At 38.2% G+C, this 18,910-nt stretch overlaps 6 protein-coding genes across 6 annotated transcripts; 1 reads left to right on the top strand and 5 right to left on the bottom strand.

Annotated features, from left to right (window-relative positions):
- Window positions 1-733: 733 nt before the first annotated feature.
- LOC104754514 (splicing factor Cactin) lies at window positions 734-5,279 on the bottom strand. The gene is made up of 13 exons (XM_010476721.3): window positions 5,048-5,279; window positions 4,401-4,716; window positions 4,198-4,289; window positions 3,807-3,906; window positions 3,596-3,667; window positions 3,371-3,433; window positions 3,142-3,282; window positions 2,648-2,743; window positions 2,165-2,449; window positions 1,771-2,073; window positions 1,506-1,682; window positions 1,157-1,423; window positions 734-1,073 (listed from the first exon to the last, which is right to left on the bottom strand). The coding sequence occupies exons 2-13, from the start codon at window positions 4,710-4,712 to the stop codon at window positions 954-956; spliced, it is 2,028 nt and encodes a 675-aa protein (XP_010475023.1). The 5' UTR covers window positions 4,713-4,716; window positions 5,048-5,279; the 3' UTR covers window positions 734-953.
- A 144-nt stretch (window positions 5,280-5,423) lies between these two features.
- On the bottom strand, window positions 5,424-8,072 carry LOC104754513 (ABC transporter I family member 19). Its single transcript, XM_010476720.3, has 6 exons — window positions 7,605-8,072; window positions 7,145-7,305; window positions 6,944-6,995; window positions 6,692-6,828; window positions 6,423-6,509; window positions 5,424-5,934 (listed from the first exon to the last, which is right to left on the bottom strand). The coding sequence occupies exons 1-6, from the start codon at window positions 7,759-7,761 to the stop codon at window positions 5,653-5,655; spliced, it is 876 nt and encodes a 291-aa protein (XP_010475022.1). The 5' UTR covers window positions 7,762-8,072; the 3' UTR covers window positions 5,424-5,652.
- An 85-nt stretch (window positions 8,073-8,157) lies between these two features.
- On the bottom strand, window positions 8,158-9,830 carry LOC104754512 (uncharacterized protein At1g03900). The gene is made up of 3 exons (XM_010476719.3): window positions 9,180-9,830; window positions 8,591-8,854; window positions 8,158-8,486 (listed from the first exon to the last, which is right to left on the bottom strand). Exons 1-3 carry the CDS (start codon window positions 9,672-9,674, stop codon window positions 8,412-8,414), a joined length of 834 nt encoding a protein of 277 aa, XP_010475021.1. The 5' UTR covers window positions 9,675-9,830; the 3' UTR covers window positions 8,158-8,411.
- A 131-nt stretch (window positions 9,831-9,961) lies between these two features.
- LOC104754511 (12S seed storage protein CRD) lies at window positions 9,962-12,304 on the bottom strand. Its single transcript, XM_010476718.3, has 4 exons — window positions 11,650-12,304; window positions 11,146-11,417; window positions 10,571-10,990; window positions 9,962-10,471 (listed from the first exon to the last, which is right to left on the bottom strand). The coding sequence occupies exons 1-4, from the start codon at window positions 11,948-11,950 to the stop codon at window positions 10,094-10,096; spliced, it is 1,371 nt and encodes a 456-aa protein (XP_010475020.1). The 5' UTR covers window positions 11,951-12,304; the 3' UTR covers window positions 9,962-10,093.
- Window positions 12,305-13,300: 996 nt separating this feature from the next.
- LOC104754510 (12S seed storage protein CRB-like) lies at window positions 13,301-15,555 on the bottom strand. Its single transcript, NM_001302980.1, is given in 4 exon segments — window positions 13,301-13,839; window positions 14,093-14,521; window positions 14,860-15,128; window positions 15,257-15,555. Coding segments are annotated over 4 exon segments (1,377 nt in total). The 5' UTR covers window positions 15,540-15,555; the 3' UTR covers window positions 13,301-13,443.
- A 1,606-nt stretch (window positions 15,556-17,161) lies between these two features.
- LOC104754508 (fasciclin-like arabinogalactan protein 9) lies at window positions 17,162-18,253 on the top strand. The gene has a single exon (XM_010476715.3). It carries the CDS (start codon window positions 17,380-17,382, stop codon window positions 18,124-18,126), a length of 747 nt encoding a protein of 248 aa, XP_010475017.1. The 5' UTR covers window positions 17,162-17,379; the 3' UTR covers window positions 18,127-18,253.
- The last annotated feature ends 657 nt before the right edge of the window (window positions 18,254-18,910 follow it).

The raw sequence follows: 18,910 nt of genomic DNA, 5'->3' as shown, positions 1-18,910 counted from the left end.
AAAAGCTTCATTAAGCTTAAATGGTGGATATATACGGAATTTTTTGTTCTTTTAATTACTATAAATTTTAATTAATTTATTTACGTACTCAGAAGAGATACCAAAAAAAATTAGAACGCAAAATCATGCAATTCAGGAACATGTATGTGATCTGAAAAAACATTTTCTCGAATCCATATACATATACTCCGATCCGATCCGGTCCTTTATCAAAACTACAAAACTTTCATTAACAGCTTGACCGTATTAAAATAGATTAACACGTTTACATGAAGATATATATATATATATATATATATATATATATATATAAATACAGTAGTATTTAAATATTAAGATTATTAGAAGAAATCGACTTATTTTTGTAACAAATGAAAAAAAAAATATGTCTTGTAGTGAGGGGAGTTTGGAGAAAAAGAGACATCAAAAGATGATGAAAAGGAAATGAAAAAGTCAGAATAAATAATATCTTCTACTCCACTACTTAAGTTACCAACAGAATCTTTTTATAAGCATTTTGATGTTGAGATCTCAACCTAAGCAACTTCCAAGTCATAAACTCTCTCTCTCTATTCGTCTCTCGTCCCCAACCAAAACACACGCAATTCATGTCCTACACCAACTTTTCCACATAAACTAAATTCACCAAAAAGGGCACTTACGGAATCACCGACTATAGATTTGTTCCAGCAATCAACATCACGTTTTGTTAGTAATCATAACATATTCGAAGTTGACGTTCTATTCGGCTCTTGTTTGATTACCAGCTTCAATGATAATATCCAAATACAGTTTGTCCTTAATATCCAAATACAGTTTGTCTAACTTTGGTTACCAAAATCAAAACTATTGCTCTATCCATTGCAATTATCTTACAAACAAGGCTTAATAAAAACACTAGCCAACGTTTTACAACTGCCAGTTTCGTCCTCTCCGACCAAACTCTGATTAGTTTATCGCCTGTACCGATGTCGTTTGAAGTTGAAGTACAAATGCAGAATCCCACGCTCGAACGTGCATTTGAAACCTTTCTTGTGAGAATACTCCCATTCTTTGTTCACAATCCGGAACGCCTGAAAAGAAACAACAAAAAGTTGAGCAATGACAGCACAAGAGTCGATGATGGAAACCTGCGGTAATGGTTCTGAGTACTTACAATGTCTTCATATGGCGGACCAGCATGGAACCGGATCATACAAGTTTCAGCGCTTGTCCCATCTTTTTCGATAGTGTATATGGGAGCCTTGATCTTGTCTACTAAATCCGGGTAGAAGATGTTAAACTTGTACCCTTGAACGATTTTTGGAGGCGGGTTATCGTGATCATAGTGCGTCTGGTTATACTTATTCCATTCATAACCCGTGTGAACCCGATTGAAATACTTTGGCTTTCTTGGCCGGTACTTGTCATGCCACCAGTATACCTAGAAGATGAAAAAATTGGGTTTATCGTTCTAAAAGTTCAAAATTTATGGGTAGAGAAGAGATATATAGCGATAGGGGTACCTCAGAATCGAGGTTCACTTCAGCATTAGAGCCAAATATGGCATCACCATCCTCCATGGCTCCCATTACTTTCATTGCTTTAAGCTCCAAGTTATCTTCTACAGGTGCTGGTTTTGAGGCCATAGCTTCTTTCAGCCGCTTCTTCTGTTTCTCCAACACAACCATCCGTTTCATTTCCTGTTACAGCCGCAACCATATTATAGGTCAGTAAAAGCATCAACGAATTAATGGGCAAAAATAAATTGTAGGAACTGATAAAGAGTACCAGTAGCTTCTTGTCTTCCTCGGGATCGATTGCTTCTTCACGATCATCACCGTGCATGAGCTCTGGCGAAAACGAACCAGCTGCTTCTGCTGCCTCATCAGCTTCTTCTTCTTCCGCAATAGGCTCTGGAGAAAATGCTTCTTCAGCATCTGAAAGATTACTATCTTTTATCTCTTCCTCATTTTCTTCTACCACACGTGTTAAGCCATGATTAACTTCTACATCTTCTTCATTCTCTGAAAGTTGCTCGAGGCGATGTAAATGTCTCCTCAGCATCTCAGCGTGTATTTCCTTCAAGCAAGCCTGTTGAACATCAAGATACTCAGTGAGTATGCAAAAAACAAATCCTCTGTTTTCAAAATCTAGTATCTCACGATCATCCACAAACAAATACCTTTGCCTTGTATATTTCGAGGCGTTTAAGAACCGCTTCCCAATACTCTACTACTTTCGCTGACCCAGAACGCAGCTGCGATTCGATGTCCATTTGCAGTTCTAAAAGCTCCGCGTGGGTCTTCCTATCGAGAAGTTTTCTCACATCAGCTTCAACACCAGCGTGTAGTCCCCTCTCTTGAGCAAGCAATTCTGCTGGGGGTTCCTCCCCTCGAACTCTAGCTCGATCAAGGGCATCCCTTTTACGAGCTTCAGCTAACTCCCAATCGCATACCACAATAAGTGCCTAAAAATATAATCGTATTAAGCATACATATTTCTCATATACATGTATGTAATCACATAAGAAAGAAGCAAGAATGCTAACCAACCGTGAAAAAAGAGACAACAAGGGGGTCAATAGAATATATATTTTCGGCAAAACCCATACATGAATGCATGCATCACCCAAATGAAATAAATGAGACTTAATAGTAGAAAATACCTCCCAATACTGTACGCGTGTTGGAGTTGCCCGATCCAAATCCAGATACATCTTTATATCATCGCGAAGCTCTTCCATATCTTTAACAGTGAGTCCCTAAATCACACACGTCAGGAAAGAATACGTCAAAATTATGGTAATCACAACACTGAATAAATCAAACCAGCAAACTCTTCTTTGTTCACTAAAAGAGAACAACTACACAGTCAGAGACTTTGCTTAACGAGAGATCTCGACTCTCCATCTCAAAAGCTCACATTCTGGTTCTCCGTCTTTTAATACTGAGCTAGAAATTCAGCCAAATTCCTATACATAACCATTTTCCGGTAGACTCGCAGGATAATTTATCTTATATCAAGCTTCTTGCCTCTCAACTACTGTCTTAATACAACTGATCCCAAAGACTGAAAACTAGGCCCGACAAAGTATAGACTTATTTGAAAAAGCTCCATAACTTAGTATGGTTTACAATTCAACATAATCTTCGTAAATACCTTGAAAACCATGTAGGGTTCACTAAGCTCGATATCCAAATCATCTGAACCATCCAAGTGCTTGCAGAGGACGTCGATTGGCTTCAGTCGACCTTCACGTAATCTGATCTCTGACCTCACCTTGCTTTGATCGAAATGGAACTGTAGATGAAGGAGATATATCAAGCACCATACACCAAACAAATCTAAAAGAGGAATTAATTGCAAAAACAAAGACATGAAGTTATACCTCTTCCTCTTTCTTCTCCCAATCATGGAACTCAGCTCGAGCACGTTCTCTAGCTAATAATGCCTGCAGACAATAAAACAAATTTAAGTCAGTAGATATACAGTATGAACCAAATTGGGGAGATGAAAGGGTAATATGAAATTTAATCATATCCATCCCTCTGTACCAAACAATTTTGTGAAAAAGTTAGGGCTCTGTTTATTTTTAACATGAAACAGAATTTACCATTTCTTCCTCATGTCGAGCTTTCTCCACTGCTCTCTCTTCTCTCCTCTTCTTAACTTTTTCAACCTCCGTCTGCGCATTGAACAGAAGTGCTTAAGACATAAACCAGAAAGCTCATTCCACCAGACAAAAATAGCAAATAGTCGAGGGAATCCAGAAAATGAAAAATTCCTGTCTTTCTAATATAATCAGTAATGCTTATTGTACGTACCAGCCTTTCCCTGGATTTTCTCTTCTCAGCTTTAGCAGAAAATTCTTCCAGCGGTACACCTCGGTGAACATCTTTTTCAATCTTCTTCCGCCACACAAACCTGATATCAATAGAATTTCATGCATGAGAATGCAGACTCTTAAAAACCAGTTTAATTCACAAGTGTCATCCGAATAAATTGATTTCAAACATTCAAATTAAGCCACTTTAGTTACCACCATATAAAATTTGTACAAGTAGAAAAAAGAAAGTCGTGCCCTATGATATTGATTTCTCTGGTTAAAACTAGGAACGAACTATGCACAATTATCTTACAGCCTATTCCTAAAATTATACCAGCAAAAGTCAAAAAGAATAACCATAACCATTATCTCCATAGTGATACACTTACGTCTCAGTGAGATTCGAATCCCCAAACGGGTTTGAATCATTGGAGTACCCCGACACTGACTGAGTCTTCAGTTTTTTAGCTGTACGTAATGCCTACAACGAATATAACAGGTAGCATAAAGTTAGCAACCAGCTCCAACACATTCAAGGTGTTAAAAAAAAACAAAGAACACAAAACAACGTAACAGAAAACAAAACAGTTACCTTCCTCTGGGCCTTTTTGGACATATAATCCTTGAGTTTTTCCTCCGAGTAAGCCTTCTTAGATGAAGATCTCTTTTTACTGTTCCGACCACCATCACTGTCAGTGGAATCATCACTGGAGCTACGGCGTCGAGTCCGACGGCTGCTGCTGGCTTTACTCCTCCTAGAACTCCTGGGAGGCGACAAATCATCAGAACCATCTGAGTCAGAAGTGTAAGACTCAGACTCAGACTCAGACTCCGAATCGGATTCATCTCTCCGCTTCTTCCGCCTTCCACGCCTCTCTCTCTTACTCTTACCATGAGAACCCATATCTCTGTCCAAGATAAAATTTATCAGTTCCACATCTATAAAAGACAATTCCTCATGAATTCAAAGAAGAAAAAAACCTAATTAACCAATTTTGGATGATAACAACTGCGAAATCAAAGGCTAAACGTTTCTAGATAACGAAACTGATGCATAGAGAATTAGCAGAAAGCAGGAACACTCATTGCGGTATTCAATTTCCCCCCGAACAACTAATCCAGACCTCTACGATTTGAAAACGAAGGAAAAGCTCACACACTCACGAGCAGTAAGAGAAATAAACCTAAGCAAAAACGATTGAACCAATTAACAGCGGAAGGGGAAGAGTAATTCCAAACCTAGTTGGTGAAGAAGATCTGAAACCAGTGGTGGTAGTTACGGGGGTGATTTTTCGGCGACTGAGCGACGGTGGCGAAGGCGGTGTAAACTTCTCCACCCCGATGAATGGATCTCCTCTCCAAGGCAAACAAAGGGTTAAGATTTAACAAGTTTCAGGGATAATTTCGTCTTTCACTCTCATTTTTTTTCTGTTTTTCTTCCAGGGCTTCTATTTTTTTTTAATTGTGTTTTAGTTTTTTTTTTTGTCGGCCAATAATTTTATTAAAAAGCCCAACAGAGCTAATACAGAAGGGGTTTCAGTTACATAATTGAAAAATTAACAGCCTAACTAAATCATAATTGCAATAACTAAGCCCAACAAGCAATAATGATCTATTTTAGTAAAACCGACATCGTTTTCATTAAAATCTCTATTTTTTTTTTGTTTGTTTGTCACACCATTAAAAAAAAATTGGACTTTTGGATTTTTTTGATACAAAACATCAAATACAATTATACAAACACAGAAATTGGAGTCAAACAATACGTACTTTTATGAGTACAAGCGTATATTGCAGGTAGACAAACACAAAGGTCAACTGATCCCAAGGTAAATTACCAATCATCATCGGTAATAAGCCATGTGTCTTGATGACCTGAAAGGAGAGTTATCGAGTGGAGACGGTTTCCATGCTGCCACAGGCTTTTTCTTCTTCTTCACGACTTTGATTTCAGACCGGAGCCAAGCTTCTACCACGGAGAGGAGGTTTGGTGCGCTTTTCAGCTCCTCAATATCTGCCATTTTCGATAAACCATTTAGCTCACCGTCCTGAATATATGCCAAATGTGTCGCCCATGTCTCTAGCCCGTCGAATATGTGAGTTGCATATACAATCGTAGCTCCTCTCTGAGTTAACCAATGTTATAAACAAGTCAAAGATCATCTACTAACCAAACCACTAGCTAATGCACAATAACAAACTCAAGAGAGCATTGTTAAACAGCAATTACTCGTCTGAATACTATAAAAACCTTGCTTATTGGCTTCTTTTGGTTTAAGTTTGAGCAGTAATCTTCCCAACTAACAAGTGCTCTAGAACTCAAGAAGTGAAACTATAAAAACCGGTACAAGTTCTCTTCTTTTATATCTGCGTTTGAAACTGCATGATACATGCATGCTACTAGTAACTTTTCCTTTTTTGGCACTAACACAGATCATAGACATGCTATGCTAGGACCTGATAGGCTGATAGTAATCATAGGTAACTTAGCAGCAACCAATATGGACAGCTTGTCCTTGTATGGATAAGCATAATATTCCAGTTACTAACCGATAGAACGGTGCACGCAAATGTAGGTACATAAGAGATATTAAAGAGGCGAACAGAATAATACCTGATCACATTCTTCTACGAAGAATTTCAACAAATCCATCCTTGCAACGACGTCTAGGTCCACAGTGACCTCATCAAGTAATAATACCTGTAAGCAGATGAGATATTTTATAAGAAGTTTTTAAAATCAGGATCAGCAATGATGAAAACAAAGTGGAAAACGAGGTTCTTTTTTATTAAAGCCATATATGAGAACATAGCTAACTAGGACCATGAGAGATTTTAGAGGGTGCAGAATGACCAACCTCTCTGAAAACATGTTCTTTTTACCTTAAATGGATGTAAGAGTCCCATGCATATCTGCACTCGCCGTTTCTGCCCATCAGAAACCTTATGCATACGCCATTGAAGATTAATATCAAGAAGATCGATCAATTTTTCTCTTCTTACAGGATCAATTCCTTCAACTAGTAGGACAACAAAACGAAAATCTCCTTCAGTCTAAGCCTGAAAAAGGTGGTAAATAGAAGAGAAAACAAACCGAATTACAGAATATCATTGCTATGGGGCAGAGAATATCACCTCCGAATATCATATGTTCTGCAGAAAAGTCTCCTTGGAGAGGAACCTCACCCTAAAAAGTAGAATCTACGAAATCTCAGATCGATAATGGGGTAATGTGATCAAAGATTAGTTACTCCCTAAGCAATCAAATTCCTGAAAGATCTCACAAAAAGCATGAGAAATATGGAAGCAGAGAGAACAGTAGGGAAGACAACTCACAGCTGAACCAACGGTTTTACTCCATGAACCTCCAAGATAAGACAAGTCACCACTGCAAACAAGTTGAGTATCATGGAAAGCCGAACGGCTAAGAACTTGTACAACGTTTTTTCCTCCCACCATATGTTTTCCAGCCAAAATCTTCAATAAGGTTGTCTTGCCTGAACCAAAGAGTTCCAAAGGCACAAAAAAACCTTAGTGTTCCAGAAGAACCAATCAAAACCCATAATTTTAGTAGCTTGAAGTAGCATCTATGGCAAATGTCTCAATCTAATCACAGTCGTATGATCACATACACATCTTGCTTTTATAATTAAAAAAAAAAACCCGACCTAAGAACGAAAGAAGCCCCAATAAATCATACAATTAGCATATATAAATTCAGTAAATTGCAGAGGCACAGGGCCAATTTCAAAGTTGAAAACTCTGAATTCAATCAGAAGAAGAAGGATGTCTTTACCAGATCCGTTGGCACCAACGAGAAGGCAGCGAGAGCCAGCTGGGAGATCGAGGTTGAAGTCGAAGAATATAGGATCCTCAACTTCGTATGCAAACTGCATACCGCTAACTTTAATGGCGTCATCGCCACTCGCTGTCGCATCTTTCTCCTCCGCCATTTTTTCCAGTCTCAAAAGCTCGCTCGCTCACGCGGCCAGATACAGATGGTAGTTGGTGGACCGACGCTGTTCGCTTGGTCAAATAATGCGGTCCTTTTAAATATGTTTCGTTCAACGTTTTCAATCCACGTAATACCAATATGTTTTTGCCACGTCATTACGATTTTTTTTCTCTTTCCACGTCGCCACCGCCACGTCAGTATTCTAGTCATCACGCATCGTTAACCAAATACGACGGCGTATTCTGAATGACTATAAAAAGGTGTTGCTGTATATGTTTGTTTTGTAATTTGTACTTTCTTGTACGATTGCTTTATCATGCAAATTGCAAATAGATTCAGCATTTAGTTTTCTTCAGTTTAGTAAAATATAAAGTACGTAGAAACAAAGAAGAACTTATGAAAAATCCTCTTTTAATATATATCTCAGTGGTCCAGATGATAATAATGATTAGTGATAATTTGATAATGTAACAAAGCGTCAAAGATTCAAAATAAAACAGGGAGGGAGTATGGTATTACAAAGTAGGAAACACAACATCAAACTTACCAGTAACATACATCAAAAAGACGGTTGTCTCGTGCTCTCAAGTCACAAGAAGATGAAGCCGGACTTGTCCACCAACTTTTAAAATTTTACACTCCAATTGATCAGAAAGCTGCCCAACCTGATGCAGCTCCTGTTGACTTGGTCGATCCTGACCCCGCCGTTGAAGGAAGATTCTTCTGCAGAGTAATATTACCATATCAAGAATAATTGAGAGTAACTCACCAAACAAAAATATAAATGCAATTAAGAAGACAAGTTTTGTTTTGTTTTTTTTTATTACCTTGAGCTGAGTTAGATCAGATAGAGGCTCGTTCTTGCGTCTTGAGTTATCAATTGAATCTTTACACCCATCAGATGCAATCCTTGACGCGACGGGATCGTTTGGAGGTGGCGGTAAAGGTGACCTGGTTACTCCAGCAGCTTTGGGAGGTGGCGCAAGTGCTAGTGGTTTTGGCTTCCCTGTTCCTGAAAGAGCAGCTGAGAGCATCCCAGTCCCATTTGTTGTTGGTTTGGGTTTCACGTTGATTCTTATCGTTTCACCTTCCTTTAAACACACAACAACCAAATGGTAAGATAGAATTTAGCATTACCAAGATAAACAAAACCAAAAAGATCACTCTCTTCTACTATGAACGGCTTAAACAAAGATCTTAACTATAATGAGCAAGAACTCCAATCACATCAAAAACTAGATCTTCACGAAATTGGGGTTCATAAGATCTTCGCAATGAGAATGATAGCTCTACATTGAATCAATCAATTCTACATTGGATTCGACAGTTCTTTTTTAATAAGAGATAGATCTGATAGCTTCAATTGATCTCTTCTTATCTGTGAATTCCTTAAGCTTACGGAACAGATGAGTTTACCTTCAATCGGTGATTAACGGCGGGATGTATATCGATATGATTATCGCTCTCACTCGTTTCTCCAGTCTCCTTCTCTTTCTCCCTCCTAACGTACTTTTCATGATCCGATAACGCCACATTGAAATCAAACGCTTCGTTCCTCTCAGCGAACCCTAGCCCGATAAACGCATACTTCCCTCTCCCGTCATCGATCCTGAGAACGAAATACCTAGACGAATCGAGAGACGGCTCGACGGAGTTCTCCCTCCGTCCAGGATCCACGAAACAGGCAGCGAACAGATCGCCGGAATTCGAATCCTCGAGTCGGATCTCGCATCGATCCTTGCACGATACGACGCGGAGCCTACCGGACCAGATCTTATCGGATTGAAGCCACTCGCCGCACTTGTATCCCCCGGATGTGGTTCGCGGCGGGATCTTGTATACGGAAACCTCTCGCACCACGAGTAGTGTGTGCTCGAATGACTCTTCCTCTTCTTCTTCCTCGAACGACATCGTAATCTGCCAAATCTCAGAGAGGCTCTTCTCTGATGAGTTTCGGAGATAGACGTGTGTGATCGTTGCGGACTTTGAAAGCTTTTTTACGAGACCAGACCGAAACCTCTTTATTATAATTATTATTTTTTTTAATTATTTATTTTTTGTTACCATTATCCTTTAAAAAAATTAATTTAAATACACTCTCTAATCAACGTAATCATAAAATTGCGTGCAGCTTAGTTCATTAAATCATGAATAGGTTGATTAGTTTAACAATAAGAAAATGTAACATTCTATAATTGTTTCTATCAAACTTAAATTATTGTCATTGAAGCTTTAGAAAAGTTGGTTATTACTAGTCGTATATTTATTTATTTCATTGACTGGAAAAACTAAATAACATCGTAATAAGAAGCAAAAGCAAAAGCAAACGCTTAAGAGGAAGAGCTTGGTGTCATAGCCAACATTGCCTCTTGCTGGCTGAACTTGATCCTTTTTGCTTCTTCCTCGGTCACTCCATACGAGGCTTTGACCACATCCAAGGGAACTGCTCTCAAATACGATGTTTGCCCGCTGAGCGTGTTAATATAAGCGTTATCGTTGGTCTTGAACGATATCCATTCAAAACCCGTTTCACCAGCGGTTTTCACAACGGCAAAGCCCTGTGGAATCACAAGTAGTTGACCTTGTCCCACTTGCTCGTTGAACACGGACTGACCATTGTCGTCCACCACTTGTATCTTGGCTTGACCGCCTGTGACGTATAACACCGTGTGCGCGTTTGCGGTCCACTGTGGCAACACCATTCCTCCCTATATCCACGAAAATTCATTATATGCAACCGAAAGAATTTAGTCGTGTTATCCGAGATTTCTAAAATTGATTTTAGGAGGGAGGGGGGGGATACTTACGCTGTAGAGATAACCTCTAACGGCGTTAAGTCTGACTAGACGTAGAACGGGGAGATTAAGGCTGTTAAGAGTGCTGATTCTTCCGGCTCGTGTGCTGAAAAGGTCGGACCGTTCTGGATCGTCAATATTCTCATGAAGCCTAGCCGTGCAATAAGTCTCTTCGATGCCATTAGCAATGCCATCTTGCTGCTGCCACTGTCGTGGCTGTGGGATGACAAAGTGGAGCGGACCGTTTGCTCGGACTATGTTTCCTCTGTTGTCCTGCTGGTTCTGAAGCTGCTTAGCTGTCTCGATGTCGATTTTGAATGCTTCCGCGATTATGTTAGCGTCGAAACCGCTGAAAGCATTGTTGCCAGAAGGCCAGTTTAATGGTTGCTGTTGCTCTTCTTCTTGTGTTCTGCTCCCGGCTAGTTGGAACATCTACATATATAAACGATTCACAAAATTATTACAAAATGTGTTATATATATTGCTTAATCAATCTCTATTTATAATTAATATTGTGCTAGCCATAATTAATAAAGTTTGCATGCAATATAAATTTGGTATTTTTCTTGAATTTGATAATTAATTACCCTAGGGACTTGGTCAAGCTGGTTTTCTCTGTTGGTAACATCAAGAACGATGACAATGACAACATCAGAATCTCCACGATTGTACCACCACTGTGAAACTCCGGCAAGCGAAGCAAACACATCTCCTCGCCTGAAGTTCTCCAACTTCTGGTGCATGTCCTCAAAACGTCGACGCCGGTCTCCTCCTCCTCCTTCTCCTCCTCTGTCTGATGCTTCAATATCTTCATAAGTCTCAGGACAACCTGAAGCAATCGTTCCCATCACTCCTTCTCCTGCAAACAATTAAAACAAAATACCATATTTTGAGATTTTCTATAATTTCGCGAGTTTTTAGTTAAACTAAAAGAATTTATCAACAAAAGCAAAAAAGGAATTCTAGTGAGAAGTTAAATATAGAACAAGAAATAAAAAAGTTTAATTTTTGAAAGAATTAAGTACTAGTATGAGATTTCACTATTATAGTAACTAACAAAAAAATATATTCAAATGTATTTATTTCTTTACCTTGGACAACGTAAGCGAGAGCAGGTGGGCTAAAGAAAGCTGGCAAAAAAATGGAATTGGACTGAAGGGTGATGCGAACCACTGTCACACCGGCGCATTGGAGCTCGGGGCTCATGTGGTCCCATACTTCCATCTGACCGGCTTCAAACTTGGTCGCTTGGGCTGGAGCGAGGCTATTGATTTGGCTAAAATGGCATGCGTTTGGAAACGGCGTCTCTTGCTGGCGTGCTTCGCCGCCATGGAAGAAGAGGAGAAGTGAGAGTGAGACGACGATGAGAAGAGAAAACAAGAGCTTATGCATTTTTGGTTTTTCTTTCGTATACAAAAATTGAGGGTCCGAAAGTGGTAAGGAAAAATGGTATTTAAAGGAGGTGGTTAGTGTTATACTCTGCTTGCATACAAATGAATATGTGTATTTTTTTTTAAAATAAATAAACTAGATTTAAACTGATTTAATTACCATCATTAGACTATTATATATATATATATGGTTTTTAATCATCAGTTACTTTGTAGGTGCATTATTAAATTAACTTTCGACATGAATTTTGAGTAAATCAATGGACTACTTATAAGGTCTATTTACTACTGTCCATCTGGATTGCTAATAATATGTTCTGAAAAACGTCAAGATATCTTATGACTGTATATAATTAAATATATTATGTTCATAAATTAGTCAGTAAATGGTTGACAAAGAAAAAAATACTCAGTAAATTTGAGGTTAAAGTATACGGATACTCAAGAGATTGACACATTGTGATAGCAATGGCCACAGGAGTCAGAGTGCATGGCAATACCACAGTCTGTATTCTAACACATCATCTTGCCATGTATGCCAAGTGTCCCCATGTTGTACATTTAATCATTCAATGTACATATAAGAACGAAAATGACAATAAATTGTGTGCCTTAGGTTATTTTGATTAATTGATGCTATATGGTTTTTTTTGGTATAAATTTAATACAATGAGAAATCATAATATTATTGATGCTATAAAGTTTTCCTTATAATGCAATGTAGTCAATTTAACAAACATTAATTCTTAAACTATAATTTGGGGTTCGACTAATGTGAACTTATCATTAGCTAGATAAGTAGTGGTTAATAATATTCCGGTTATTAGTGCGTAAATGTTCTTTGTTACTCTGGCAGTAACTTACTGCCAACATCATGCATGCATCCACACACGAGTCATCCTGTGCGTTTCAGGTTTTCAACAGTCTACATATAAGTTTTTTTTTGGGGTCTAAATATTAAGTTTGTTCGTGAATAAAAAGAGTATACACTATGAATATTAGTAGATGCATATATATGATGTACGTGTGGTAGTGTATAATTTAAAATTAATTTCTTCGAAATGCATATGGTGTACTCAATACCTAATAATGGAGTTTAACTAGTTAAATTAAATCTCGCAACGGTATCAAATAGTCGATCAAACATGGGGATTTATAATATAAATCTAAAATAAAACCTAAGTTTTGTTTTAATACTAAAACTCAATTCCTTTCGAACCGCTAAATAGCATTCTGAAATTACCGAGATATAGTAACGTCTGTGTTATCCAAAAGAAATTAAAAGGGAAAGACTTCAGATTTTATTTAGTAACGAGTTACATGTACGGAGTCAACGATCGCTTCTATACGACGTTCGTTGTTGTACGCTAGTCACTAGGCGTCCTAATAAAAACTCAAAAACTTAAGCGTTGAAACTTCTTTTCTATTATTATTCTTATTATTACAAACCGAACTGTAGATTCAAACGCTATTCCACCACGAGCTCATCAAGCCTCAAACCCTAGGCCTTCCATAGCTCATCGGACCACTGCTGTGAGTCAATGTGGTCTCCATCGTGCTAAACTTAACCTGTTTAGCTTCTTGGGGAGAGATCTGAAACCCATTGGTTATAACCTCAAGTGGCAAACCTGTCATGACTGAGGTACGACCCGCGAGTGAGTTGACCTGTGCGTTTTCGTTTGTCTTGAATTCGATCCACTGGAATTGTTCGCTTGTGGCACGTTTCATGACCGAGAAGCCTTGTGGCACGATAAGCAACTGTCCGTTTGAGACCTCTTGGTCGAACACTCTGTCTCCATTATCGTTAACCATTTGTATATGAGCCCTCCCGTTTGTTACGTAAAGTGCCGAGTTTGCGTTTACGTTCCATTGGGGTAGCACCATAGCATTCTGCATTCACGCGCACACAGACAAAAACAAACAAAGAAAGTGGTTTTTGTGGTTTTCAGTGACATTATAAAATTCAAAATATGTTACTTAACTGAAACGATTAAAAACTGTAAGATATAATTAATATTGATCAAAAAGATTTAGACTATTTCAAATTTTAAAAATTCCAAACCGGAGGAGTAATAGTTTATCTTGACAAATCAAATATTTCATATGTCAGCATTAAATTAAGCTAAAGCTTTTTGGAGCTTACGTTACGGATGGAGCCACGAAGAGCGCTAAGGTGGAGAAGCCTGAGGATAGGAAGATTGTAGCTGTTAACTGTGTTAATGTATCCGAGTGATGGCGTGTACACGTCAGCATCCGACGGGTCATCGAGGTTTTCGGTACATCGCATTGTGCACAAAGTCTCCTCTAAACCGTTAGCTTTTTCCTGTGGTTGCTGGCCGCCTTGGCCGCGTCTCAAGGGTGGCCTAATGACGCTGAAAGGACCTTTGACCTTGACAATATTGCCACGGTTATCTTGGTGGCTCTGGAGCTGCTGAGCCGTCTCAACATTGATCTTGAACGCTTGAGCCAAGATCTCAGGTGCGAAACCAGTAAAGATGTTGTTTTGTTTCTGTTGCTGTCGGCCTTGTAGCCATTCCTGCCCTTGTGGGTTGTTGCCAGCTATCAAGACTGGCTGTAAACATCAAAAAATAATTGTGAACTTTAGTGGAAAGATTTAAAGGGTGGAGATGTAAATCTAACCCCCCCTTATCAAAAAAAAAAAAAAAATGTAAATCTAACCTTAAAAAAATCACCAAACTAAATTTCATGCATGTAATGTTTATAAAACTGGTTAGAGAATTAATAATTATTTTCTAAAAAGTGAATATTATAACTGAAAGTTGCTACTTAGTTTGAGATATATAAAGATTAATCGAAACTTAACCAAACAAACTTAGTGCTAACTCGTTAAATAATCTAAAACTGTTGAAAAACAAATTAAGAAATTTCTTTTGTGGTGACTAGACTTACTCTAAGGTTGCGGTCAAGCTGGTTCTCGTGGTTGGCGAGATCGGCAGCTGCAACAAGAATGAGAGGCTCATTTCCATTGTTGTAGAACCATTGAGCCACACCAGATGGTGTCGCAATGGTGTCACCGCACCGTAGGTGCTCTACTTTCTGGTGCATGTCACGGAACCCTTGACCCTGACCCTGACCCTGGCCTTGACTTTCTCCAAACACCGGCGATTCAATGAATGTCTCGGGGCATCCCGGAACCACTCTTCCCATTAGACCCGTTCCTATTAGGAGTGTTCAAGTAATTGCCATTCGGTTAGTGAAGTATATATTTCTTATATATCATAACCACATTACTTTTTTACAAAACTAAAGTGGGCAAAAAAAGTGGATATATATAATAGAAACGCACCGTGAACAACAAACGTAAGTTTGCCGGCGTTCATGAAAGTGGGCAAGTAAAGACCCTGAGGCTCAATGACGAAACGCTCAAATGCGAAACCGGAGCAACGGAGCTGAGGTGCATGGTGATCCCAGACCTCGATGCGACCACCCTCGCTCTGGATTACTTGAGACGGTTCGAGCGCATTAAGCTGATCGAGCTGGCACTCATTGGGCCATTGTTGAGCTGTGTAACCATGGAAGAGGATCAATAATGTCAAAGAGAAGGAGACAATAGATGAGGCTCGACCCATATTACTTTCTCTTTATTACTTTACTTGTACTTTGTGGGTTATGGAGTTTAGGTATTATTTATAGGAGACTTGTTGTGTAGGGTTCTTCTAAAGATAACTCTGTATGTTCTGTTCTTTAATTTTAATAATTATCGGACAAAATCAATGAGGTTGGTAAAGGAAGGGTTTGATTAAATTTTTTATCGAAGGCTACATCATATTAATTTAATAATCTCTGTATGAAGTAATGTGTATTCTCGTTTTAATTTTTGGAGGGATTAAATGCGTCGAACAAATAATTTTAATTTTGAAATAATTATCACGAATGGAAATTATATAATTAAGAACTAGTTGAACTTGTATAATGGAGGGAGTAGACACATTTCAGTTTGCATGGCTCTTTAAAGTGCATGTTCTTACACATCACTACATCAGCATCAAATACAATTGTATACATTGAAAAAAACAGACAACGAGGAAACAAAACGACAAAAGAGTTTTATTTGGAAGAAAAGAACATTCAGAGTAGTAATAATCACCTGAGAACCACGTGATGAAGTGGCGGACGCGACGAACGGGCGTGACGAGTGTGTGGCTGCATGCTGCTCAGATGACTCCACTTGGATCCATCTTTCTAATCTGTTTTGTCTTCTTCTGCTTTGTAAGAAAAAAACTTAAGCAGGGAACTTCTTTCTAAACTTATGCTTCGTATATTGATTTTTTTTTTTTTTTTATGATTAGGCCTTAATTATCTAGATTCCGGTTACCGAACATGTGTGCGCCTAATTTAGAAGTTAGCCCATTGAAAGTCATTTACAGACCAGTGTCTAAGCCCAATATTTAGGCCCATACAACTCTGGGTGGATTTTTTTTTTATACTTGTGTGTTCTCCAACTGCGTGCCGTTCCTTAAGAGAGACAACATGAATTTTAGAATTTTAAAACAAATTATATAAAAATATTTGTATTTTACATAATCATATTTTGATAAATTCTTACATTATTTTGTTTTAACATTTTATATGTTGAATGCATGATGTATCAACAAATTTGGGTACGGGAGACATAATATTTTTGGTAATCAACCAGTTAAATTAGTTTTATTCTCTAGTGATGACTGATGAGGCAATATAATTATGGGTCTTCCACTCTCCCACATGCCAACTTGTGTGTTCCCAGCTGTCACTTAATCAGCTTGTCCACTCATTTTGTTCGTTTTACAGAACACACACAAATATTCTTCTACATACATTGATACATACATGCTACATTGCTACATGTCTACGCATCTAAAAATGTATGTATCTACAGACTGTACTCATATTATGTATACTCTCCAGATAATATTTTCTTCAAAAAGGTTCTGACTTCCTAGGACCTATTGGTGTAGTTTTACTCAGTGTGTATGTGTATAGAAGATTTTACGTCTTAAGGAATTTACATTTTTTCTCCTTTTTTTTCCTCTATCGATTAATGTCCACCTTAAGTTGTGTTGTCGAACATTATCTTCTATTCAAAACTGTATGTAATAAATTCAAATTATCGACCCTCGATCTCATTACATGCATGTGACGTGGGCTCTACCGACGGATCCACCAACCCCTTATTCTATTCTAATATTCTTCTCAATTGTTACAAACCGGATCTTAACGGCTAATATATATGTATATGAATTCATACATATATAGTAAATGTTAATAATATAGACATTATTTTGTCTACAAACGATTTGTATTGACTTGGCCATCTCATTCCAACAAAGATACAACTCATCAGTTTCAAAACACTTAACTTCAATATAAACCATTACCTTCCGATCTCACTTTCTTAATCACTTCACACATTAACTAAACAAACCAATAATGGCTACCACTCGTCTAGCTCTGGCTCCTCTCCTCCTCATCGCCGCCGTACTTCTCTCAACCAATGCAACGGCTCAGCCGGCAGCACCCGCTCCAGGTCCTGCTGGTCCTATCAACCTCACGGCGATCCTTGAAAAAGGCGGACAATTCTCTACTTTCATCCATCTTCTAAACATCACTCAAATCGGTAGCCAAGTGAACATTCAAATCAATAGTTCATCTGAAGGTATGACAGTGTTCGCACCAACAGACAATGCTTTCCAAAACCTTAAACCCGGAACTCTAAACAAGTTAAGCTCAGACGAACAAGTTAAACTCATTCTCTACCACGTCAGCCCCAAATTTTACAGTATGGATGATCTCCTCTCAGTAAGTAACCCTGTGAGGACTCAAGCTTCTGGCCGTGACAACGGTGTTTACGGGCTTAACATCACCGGTCAAACAAACCAAATCAATGTCTCAACTGGTTACGTGGAGACACGTATCAGCAATGCGTTGAGACAACAACGTCCTCTCGCAGTTTATGTTGTCGACATGGTCTTATTGCCGGGTGAGATGTTCGGAGAGCACAAGCTTTCGCCGATTGCTCCTGCCCCTAAAAAATCTACATCCAGTGAGGTTTCGGATGACACCACCACTAAAAAGGCGGCAGCCTCGCCATCGGAAAAGTCAGGCTCCGGGGAGAAGAAAGTCGGACTAGGGTTTGGTCTTGGACTTGTTGTCTTATGTTTGAAATTTCTCTTTTGAAATTTGAATATAGCAATGAATTGTTTTTCTTTTGATATATATTGAATTTATCCTGCGATTTGGAGTACGAAATATGAAATTTGTTAATTCAGATCAATGAAATAAAATGTGAGATTTTTTTTACTTATTATATATTCTCGTCTATAGTTGTCGTCAGTTGTGTGCCTGTCGAAGTGAACATTATGTGGATAGCTTTCTTGGCCAATATATGCAAAACTAATAACAATTTATTATTGTGTATACTTAAAATTCTATTTAACCAACATAGATATTCGGTTCACATGTAATGTATCAAGTCTTAACTAAACAAATACAATTGGTCTTCATCACTTTTTGAACACTAGCTACGTGAAGATATTGGATCGAAGGACGGTAGTTTTATTAACGATAGACTTCTAAAACACTAAACTACTTAAAATTTAAAAGTCAATCAGTGAGACGATTAAACTGTAAATATTAATTGATGCATCAGATCCGAAAAAGTAGCCAACGCGTCACATGCGATTACTAAACTCTACACATATATACATATATGGACCATAGAACTACTTTATTCGATTCACTTATTTAAATTTGACCGGCAGTATAAATTAGTAATGATAATAGATTGTTGAAAGAGTTGTTTAATTATATTGTAACACACACTCTTTGATACTAAATCATAACTTAGTTGCCATTAAATTATAAAAGTAGCCAGGAAAACTTAAACAAACACACTTGTGCATCTGTCTTATACAAGTCAAAACTCTCTAACACACTTGCTGACGAATAAAGAAAACATGGA

Source organism: Camelina sativa, chromosome 17 (genome assembly GCF_030686135.1).
Source record: "Camelina sativa cultivar CO46 ecotype springtype chromosome 17, ASM3068613v1".
Lineage (NCBI taxonomy): Eukaryota > Viridiplantae > Streptophyta > Magnoliopsida > Brassicales > Brassicaceae > Camelina > Camelina sativa.
The sequence above is the reverse complement of the archived record's forward strand: the minus strand, read 5'-3'. Positions and strand labels throughout refer to the sequence as shown.

What these genes read in the sequence shown, in the direction of transcription:
- LOC104754514 (XM_010476721.3), bottom strand. Translation starts at nt 4,712, where the DNA reads ATGGGTTCTCATGGTAAGAGTAAGAGAGAGAGGCGTGGAAGGCGGAAG. An exon ending in CTCGACATGAGGAAGAAATG is followed by an intron (nt 3,434 to 3,595) that starts GTAAATTCTGTT and finishes TATTGTCTGCAG; the next exon opens with GCATTATTAGCTAGAGAACG. An exon ending in GTCCGCCATATGAAGACATT is followed by an intron (nt 1,074 to 1,156) that starts GTAAGTACTCAG and finishes GTTTCTTTTCAG; the next exon opens with GCGTTCCGGATTGTGAACAA.
- LOC104754513 (XM_010476720.3), bottom strand. Translation starts at nt 7,761, where the DNA reads ATGGCGGAGGAGAAAGATGCGACAGCGAGTGGCGATGACGCCATTAAA. An exon ending in GTAAAACCGTTGGTTCAGCT is followed by an intron (nt 6,996 to 7,144) that starts GTGAGTTGTCTT and finishes TCTACTTTTTAG; the next exon opens with GGTGAGGTTCCTCTCCAAGG. An exon ending in AGAACATATGATATTCGGAG is followed by an intron (nt 6,829 to 6,943) that starts GTGATATTCTCT and finishes TTGTCCTACTAG; the next exon opens with TTGAAGGAATTGATCCTGTA.
- LOC104754512 (XM_010476719.3), bottom strand. Translation starts at nt 9,674, where the DNA reads ATGTCGTTCGAGGAAGAAGAAGAGGAAGAGTCATTCGAGCACACACTA. An exon ending in CCGTTAATCACCGATTGAAG is followed by an intron (nt 8,855 to 9,179) that starts GTAAACTCATCT and finishes GTGTGTTTAAAG; the next exon opens with GAAGGTGAAACGATAAGAAT. An exon ending in CTGATCTAACTCAGCTCAAG is followed by an intron (nt 8,487 to 8,590) that starts GTAATAAAAAAA and finishes ATTACTCTGCAG; the next exon opens with AAGAATCTTCCTTCAACGGC.
- LOC104754511 (XM_010476718.3), bottom strand. Translation starts at nt 11,950, where the DNA reads ATGCATAAGCTCTTGTTTTCTCTTCTCATCGTCGTCTCACTCTCACTT. An exon ending in TCTCGCTTACGTTGTCCAAG is followed by an intron (nt 11,418 to 11,649) that starts GTAAAGAAATAA and finishes AATTGTTTGCAG; the next exon opens with GAGAAGGAGTGATGGGAACG. An exon ending in TTAGAGGTTATCTCTACAGC is followed by an intron (nt 10,472 to 10,570) that starts GTAAGTATCCCC and finishes TCGTGGATATAG; the next exon opens with GGAGGAATGGTGTTGCCACA.
- LOC104754508 (XM_010476715.3), top strand. Translation starts at nt 17,380, where the DNA reads ATGGCTACCACTCGTCTAGCTCTGGCTCCTCTCCTCCTCATCGCCGCC.